The 8,172-nt window shown below is 42.5% G+C and overlaps 1 protein-coding gene across 1 annotated transcript in view; it reads right to left on the bottom strand.

The window, feature by feature from the left end:
• ITGA5 (integrin subunit alpha 5) overlaps positions 1–8,172 on the bottom strand; it is a 78,402-nt gene continuing 70,230 nt past the window's right edge. Inside the window, exons 28-30 of the mRNA XM_083169533.1 lie at positions 5,927–6,028; positions 2,474–2,596; positions 1–1,370 (exon numbers count right to left, since the gene is read on the bottom strand). Of these exons, the coding sequence (XP_083025659.1) occupies positions 1,287–1,370; positions 2,474–2,596; positions 5,927–6,028 (309 nt within the window). The 3' untranslated portion in view covers positions 1–1,286. The remainder of the gene's footprint in view (positions 1,371–2,473; positions 2,597–5,926; positions 6,029–8,172) is intronic.

Raw genomic sequence — 8,172 nt, 5'->3', positions numbered from 1 at the left:
AAAAAAAAAAAAACACAATAAGTTACAGTCCTTGTGCTTCTGTAACCAAGCCCTAAGCCCACCCAGGTTTCCCCAATGTTGCAGGACTCCATTGTGAAGCACATGTCCCCTGAGTCTTCAGTCCCTCAGTTTTAGAAGCAGCTGACATATTGAGCTGTGTTTACTTTAGGACTTCCCAGCTTGAGGTCTGTATTTGCAAACCATCTAAATGCAGCTGAACCAATCAGCGCAGGCAGAGTAGCGTCGTCCTTTAAAAAACTATTTAAACCTGTCCCTGCTTTGTTCTATAGATGACGGTCACTATTATTGTGCTCAGCAATTAAAAGTTTATATCCGAGATATTATGGCAATGTAATTCTATGACTACTGGTGAATGCTCTGGAGGGAAAAATAAAATATATATAGCACACAAGTGGGAAGATCTTTGGTAATATGCAGTTTTGAATGCTCAGCTCTCTGTATTTGATCCATTTTGAATATTAAAATATATATAAAATTTTCTGCACAAAACAGGTCCTCTACGCAAAGCTACCGCAGACTGTCAGCTCATGGGGTACACAAAGCTCAAGCATTACCAATGTGCCCATGTCACAAGAAACCCACCCCACCCCTACTTTCCTACATATTTTGCATAAAACTGCATACACATTATGTGCTAAAAGCTCAATAAGTTAACAACTTTGATTTAAAAATACAATTTTCAACTCAATTTAAACTCAAACATTCCTGCCCCCTCCTCCCCCCAATTTCAACATGGGTCCACAGTTTCTGACGACGAGTGTATATATATAGTCTTTTGGTTATCTCTGAGAATCTCAGTCACATCTGAGAAAAGGAAAGTCAACACTGTACACAAAGTGAGGCAGCAAAATCGGCAATGTCTAGATTTTGCATCTTGCATCCCTTGAAGGGAACTTCAGAAGTGAAGAAAAAAGGGGGGAAATCAGGTGATAACCAGCACCAAAAAGTGGTTTAGACCGGGACGGACCAACACTTCTTCCACGGACATTCCTGTTTCGGACTATCTGAAGGGGGAAGTCATGATTCTTATTTTGTCTTGAAAGTTCTCAACCACCAAACTCAATTAGTTCAGTGGAACACTGGGTGATTCAGTCAGTGTTTCTGTGGCAACTGGTCATTTCAGAACACCCAGAAACATTTGTGGAAAAACGTGTGACATTTTGTCTCACTCCCAGACTTTGTAGTGTCAACTTGAAAGAAGAGTCGAGACTGTTCTTTCACCTTCCCTTTTGGAGATTCTTTGGCAGTGCAAGGGATGAGGCCGTCTAGGCCTCAGAAGCAGCCTGAGGTTTGAGTTCAGCTTTTTCCATAGCAGTTCCATAGGGCAAAGAGCGTTTAAAGAAACCAAGCTGTGTGGAAAAAAAAAATACATGAGTGCGCAATGCAAAGGAAACTAGACGGAAAACACAAGGATCACAACCAGGCACCAAATATATAAAAACTCCCCAAATGATCAATGAAAGTAACAAATAATTAAATATCTAGGAAATTCCACCATGGTTAAGCGAAAAAAAAAAAAAAAAAAGACTTTACACAAGGAAAACAGCATTTGCACTAAATGCCTGCCCCCCTCTTCCAATGCACCTCGGACCCCAGCTCCACTTCTCATGTGTGCCCATCCTCCACACTATTGTTTCTGTTGCCCTCTCCTCCCTATGAGTGCCTCTTAATCCTACCATACCAATGGGGAGAGCCTCTTCCCCGCCCCACCCCACCTGTGTTCTTCTGACACCCTCACTTTCTATTGGTCACATTGTCCCAACCTTCTTCTCCTACCCACACCCACCAATAACTTTCCTCTTATGCAAAACAAAGGGGTAGAAATGTGTGACATTCCCTCCCTCTCACCCCACCCCCTCCTCTTCTAGATGTTATACATAGGGGTCCAGTATGATCAAAATACCGACGCCGTAATCCAAACTGCCGCAATGCCGACAAGGGGGGGCCGGCGATCGCCAACCCCCCCCCCCTTGCGGGCTCGCTGTGGTCACCACACGGCGGGCCCGGTGCCTCGCTACACTCGGCACACTATTTTATTCTCCCTCTATGGGTGTCGTGGACACCCATAGAGGGATAAAGTGCCGGCGGTCGGGATTTCGACTGCCGGCATATTGACCGCATCCCATACATAGAACCAGCAGAATTGACTAGTGAACACAAGGTGCCAATGAAGGGAAGCTCAACCATATTAATCGTCACATAAATGGCGTACTGGGAATGTGGGGGAGGGGTGGTATTCGCTCATTCCTTCTCCCCCCTCCCCCCATCTGCCACTATCTCTTCCATTGTCCTGTCGGCCATTATTCCTCATCCTCTTTCTTCCTCCCATATTCTCCTGCTTCTCTATTACCCGCTTCGCCTTACTCCTCCTCTATCCTGTTGGCCCATTTTGTAGGGGAGGGGGACCATACTGAACTACAATTTCTGATATGTGGCCCATATTAGAACTAACCTTGTACAGAACATAAATAAGTAATGCAAGCAGCAACAGCCCAATTAAAATGGCCAGTATTATGATCCACAGTGGCACACCGTAACTGCTCTCCGGTTTCAGCCAGTGAATAGTTGTATTAACCTGTAAAACAAAATGCATATATTTTTCAAATTATTCTTTGTCTTCCAGGAAGGACACCAGCCAGTCCCCAGGAAGGACACCAGCCCAGATCATTATTGCAGATGCTATAAAAAATAGTGATTCTATAAATGTCATCTTTACAACCACAAAAAAATAAAAATAATTGTGTACCCATTAGAATATATCCATCTATCTTCTCTGATATACTGTATATGACACATATCTGTGTGTGACAGTCTGTATATGGAGCAAAACAGAACTTTTATGTACAGATTCAGAGACTCTGTCACACACAATATACAAGTATCATCTCAAATTAATTAGCACAGTCTCTTCATGCGTCCAAGTCACATTTCTCTACAGTCAAGATGCATCTAAACGATTCTCACGCAAACTGGTGCGTCATAAGAAGTGACTGCAGAACGTTGGAGGGTGTGTCATCTTGTCAGGCAAAACACTTCTATTATAGTGCCATTTGGTCTTTTACATTGCTATTGTTTGGGGCACACTTATTTCTAGGTAACACCAGAGGCGATGGAAGCGTATGGTGGCGTGCATTGTATGATTATGACGCCATCCATCTCCGGCATCGCCAACTGGCTAATAAGGTCACTGTGTGGTGGTATTATAAAGCTTAGTACTGTGCACTATTTTTGTTATCCTATTTTTTTAATATAATAAAACTGAAACATTGATGAGATGATAGGTGATTGATGCCTTATAGCAGTGATAGCGAACCTTAACACTCCAGCTGTTGATAGCTAACCTTGACATCCCAGCATGCCCATCCGTTTTAGCATGGCCAAATAGCAAAACTGTAGCAGGGCATGCTGGGATGTGTAGTTCAACAACATCTGGAATGTCAAGGTTAGCCTTCACTGCCTTACACTTACTCGGCTATTGAAAGTCCCGCAACTCTACAAATCGCTGTGCTGGGAAGTTGAGTGGCTTGATAAATTTAGGAGCGAAAGCTGGCATGTTCACTTGTGTGTGTGTGTGTGTGTGTGTGTGTGTGTGTGTGTGTGTGTGTGTATCTCACAACAGAATGGAGCGATTTGCAGGTCGTTGGGGAGGGGGAAGCCAATATGACAATTCTATAAACTGTGTGTTTTGGACTTGCAATGCAATGTGCGCTCCCGTATGTGCAGCAAGTAGTTTTTGAACTTAATCGCATCACAACTAGTTCAAAACACACATGCACATTCTGGGGGTTATTCTAGTTCACCCTCAAAAGCACAATCACTCTTATGGACAAAACCATGTGCACTGCAGGTGGGGCTGATGTAACATGTGCAGAGTGAATTAGATTTGGGTGTTTTATTGTTTCTGTGCAGGGTAAATTCTGGCTGCTTTATTTTTACACTGCAACATAGATATCGTTACCCAGTTTGTTTTATCACTGTCTACCATTGTAAAGCGCAACGGAATCTGCTGCGCTATATAAGAAACTGTAAAAAAATAAATAAAGTACAAACCTCACCCAAATCTAATTATCTCTGCACATGTTACATCAGCCCCACCTGCAGTGCAAATGGTTTTGAGGATAAGAGAGTGGTTGTGCCTTTGCGAGTGAACTAGAATAACCCCCTGTGTGTGGGCACCTTAAGAATCCCATATTGGCATAAATATATTTTCTTTTACATTGATCCATCAGGGGGGTTTCTGGCTACTTAGAAACCACCCATTCATGCAAAACTAGCTACAATGAAACTCTGTATACAGTGGGTCAGATGCACCATGCTTCAATAAGTGATAAAGTGGAGCGTGATAAACAATCAGCTCTTGCCATTTTTCAAACATGGCAGTTAGGAGCAGATTGGCTGGTAGTTTACCACTCTCCACTTTACCACTATTTGAAGCTTTTAGACATACTACCCGGAAATTACCCGACATTTTGACTGCTGGGTAATTTTCCCGGGTGCAGCCTGCACAATTTTACACTTACAGCAGCAATTTACCGGGTGAAGCAGTTCTACCCAGTAATTTGCTGAAAAACCCAGGTTTTTCTTATGTCTGAAAGGGTCAACCCGGGTCTTAAATCCCAGGTCCTCAACCCAGGTAAAAGAAGGGTCAGAGACCTGGGTTTTAACACCCGTGTTGACCCTTTCAGACATACAAAAATCCCGGGTTGATGCACGTTCATGTGCAAAAACCTGGGATTTTGCCAAAAGTCTGAAAGGGGTATTAGTGAATCTGGTCCAAAGTGGTTATGTACACAAACTTATTTTGCATTTATTTATCAAGTTAATGCAGCACGCACTCAATGTTATCGGGCCAGTGAATTTGCATCCACTGGGATCACCAGGATGTGTGGACCACACCAATGTGTCATCAAAATGTCTGCACCCCCTCGGGGACCATGCAGAGTCTGGCTCATTTCACTGAGAAGCTAGCAGAGCCTCTCTAGAGGTCACACCCCCTATTTGGGGGAGCATGCAATAGGTGTATGCAGTACATCGGGTATCACCAACCCCATTGATACCGTGGTTTTCCCATCTTAACTAAAGTCAAATGCATGGACGAATAAATTAGGTAAATACACTTAATGTGTCTTGAAGAAACCTCCAGAAAAATGCCCATATTCAGTATTAAATGTCACAACTCAAATCCTGTAAAAGGCTAGCAGCGAGTTTTGATTTGTAACATTTAATATTGAATATGGACAGTTTATTCTGGTGGAAATTTTGTGGACATATTGGCCACTGGATTTACCTAATCTATTCAGCCATGAATTTGACCTTAGTTCAGATGGAAATTCACAGGCCCAATAACATCTGAGGGGAACACTGCATTATCGGAATTATAACTGGGATAAAAGGTGGGACTCCCCTCGCATGCAGGCAGCCCTTTGGATTAATGCAGAATACTAGCTGCTGATCTCACCACATGGTATAAATATTATGCTCTGTGCCATTACTGTCTTTTCCTATTGTAACCGGTTATCCAGCCCACATTAGGTCAGATTCTGAGGCCGGGGCATAGAATGTCTAGTGGACTAATGCCCTGATTTAATAAAAAAAGTACCCAGGTTCGATCCCCACGAAATAGAATGTGTTCACAACAACATTTGCTTCCTGCCGGTGGAAGTCCCATACAGGTCACCTCAGTACCCATAGCCCTCTGCTTCTGAGATCAGCCCTCACTACTGTAAGTATCAGACCTTTGTGCATGAGTTCAAATTCACTCTCTGTTTACCTTCACCTCCGAAAAGGACACAACTGGAAGCAGGTGATAATACACTGCTGCTAATGTGGATGTATTGTCACTGTATGCTCAGCCTGAGCGGATATCCGGCCTATCTTAAACCAACTGTATTATTAGTAAACGTACCTGATGTGTTCCCTGAGGATATTGGGCAGGCAGGATTTTGTACGGTAGCCGATGAATGTGATATGCGGCTTCGCACTGGAGAGCAAATCCCTGGCTCTCTTTCTAAAATCAAACACAAGCAATACGACTTTAGACAGTTCATATACACAACTATAGAGTACTTAAGTAGTCATTGCATACGGCTGTGGCCGGTTAGGCTGTGGGCCTAGATTGAAGTGGGCCGTTATTAAAGTGGGAAAACTGATTCATAACTACAGCGTTATACCAGATTCATCTGACTCATCATCTCTTGTCTCCAACAGGTAACACACTGAACATCTCCTCTGTACTGCAGAGCATTACATCTATTGTGTGGGATTGATTTGTATATCTAGGTAACACACTGAACATCTCCTCTGTACTGCAGAGCATTACATCTATTGTGTGGGATTGATTTGTATATCTAGGTAACACACTGAACATCTCCTCTGTACTGCAGAGCATTACATCTATTGTGTGGGATTGATTTGTATATCTAGGTAACACACTGAACATCTCCTCTGTACTGCAGAGCATTACATCTATTGTGTGGGATTGATTTGTACTTCTAGGTAACACACTGAACATCTCCTCTGTACTGCAGAGCATTACATCTATTGTGTGGGATTGATTTGTACTTCTAGGTAACACACTTAACATCTCCTCTGTACTGCAGAGCATTACATCTATTGTGTGGGATTGATTTGTACTTCTAGGTAACACACTGAACATCTCCTCTGTACTGCAGAGCATTACCTCTATTGTGTGGGATTGATTTGTACTTCTAGGTAACACACTGAACATCTCCTCTGTACTGCAGAGCATTACATCTATTGTGTGGGATTGATTTGTACTTCTAGGTAACACACTGAACATCTCCTCTGTACTGCAGAGCATTACATCTATTGTGTGGGATTGATTTGTACTTCTAGGTAACACACTGAACATCTCCTCTGTACTGCAGAGCATTACATCTATTGTGTGGGATTGATTTGTACTTCTAGGTAACACACTGAACATCTCCTCTGTACTGCAGAGCATTACATCTATTGTGTGGGATTGATTTGTACTTCTAGGTAAAACACTAAACATCTCCTCTGTGTACTTTACAACAGTACCTAGCCTGTGTGTAGGGAGGAATTTATTTTATTCTAGGTGATATATAGAATCCTGGAATGCTAGTTTTGTTTTTCTAAGCCACTTTTATTGCTATGTGTTGTAGGGGGTGGGAACTAAACGAGTGGATTCCAATTATTGGGAATTGGGAACTCATGCATTGTTAGAGTACTTAAGTAGTCATTGCATACGGCTGTGGCCGGTTAGGCTGTGGGCCTAGATTGAAGTGGGCCGTTATTAAAGTGGGAAAACTGATTCATAACTACAGCGTTATACCAGCGTTAAACCGAAGTGAAACTGAAGGACAAAACAACAACGGAGAAAACCAAAGTCTGCTTTGAGTGAGTTAAATTCATTCACACAACATACTACTCCTGGCTGCTTAATCTGGCAATTCAACCATAACATCAGCATTTTACATTTGCAAACAACTTTTACTATCACTGTTAAAGCTTGTACTTGCACTGTCTGTTTGGAAAATGACCAGCTGTACCTCTAATGACCTCCCCTCTCCTGCTCTTCCATTGATAGTAGGTGTCCTCTTTCTCTATACATCCTCTCTGGGTGATCTTATGTGCTCACTCAACTTCCACTATCACATCTATGCTGATAACAGTGAAATCTACCTCTCCTCCTCTCCTGATCTCTCTCCCTCTATCCTCACTCATATCTCTAACTGTCTCTCTGCTGTCTACTCTTGGATTACACTAGCGCTTTTTTAAACTTAAAATATCAAAGACTAAGCTGTCATCTTCCCACCCTCCTGCATAAAACCTGACCATCGCTTATCCTTACCTACTGTTTATGCCCACTTCTTTACCTTTTGTGTCACCCCTGTCTGTCTATCCCTCCCCTTTAGAATGTAAGCTCTCACGAGCAGGGCCCTCATGTGCCTTTCTTAGAATATATAAACCTCTGCCACCCTGATGATTGCTTCAGTGTCCTGTCCCCTGATGCAACTATCCATATTAACCATGTGCTTGTCCTAAACTGTCTTGTACTGTAATTTGTTATGTGTTTTTAATTATAACTATGCTCTGTAAAGCGCTGCGGAATATGTATGCGCTATATAAGAAACTGTTAATAAATAAATAAATAATAACTATCCTCAC

This window comes from Crinia signifera, chromosome 2, assembly GCF_055691185.1.
Source record: "Crinia signifera chromosome 2, ASM5569118v1, whole genome shotgun sequence".
Taxonomy (NCBI): domain Eukaryota; kingdom Metazoa; phylum Chordata; class Amphibia; order Anura; family Myobatrachidae; genus Crinia; species Crinia signifera.
The sequence above is the reverse complement of the archived record's forward strand: the minus strand, read 5'-3'. Positions and strand labels throughout refer to the sequence as shown.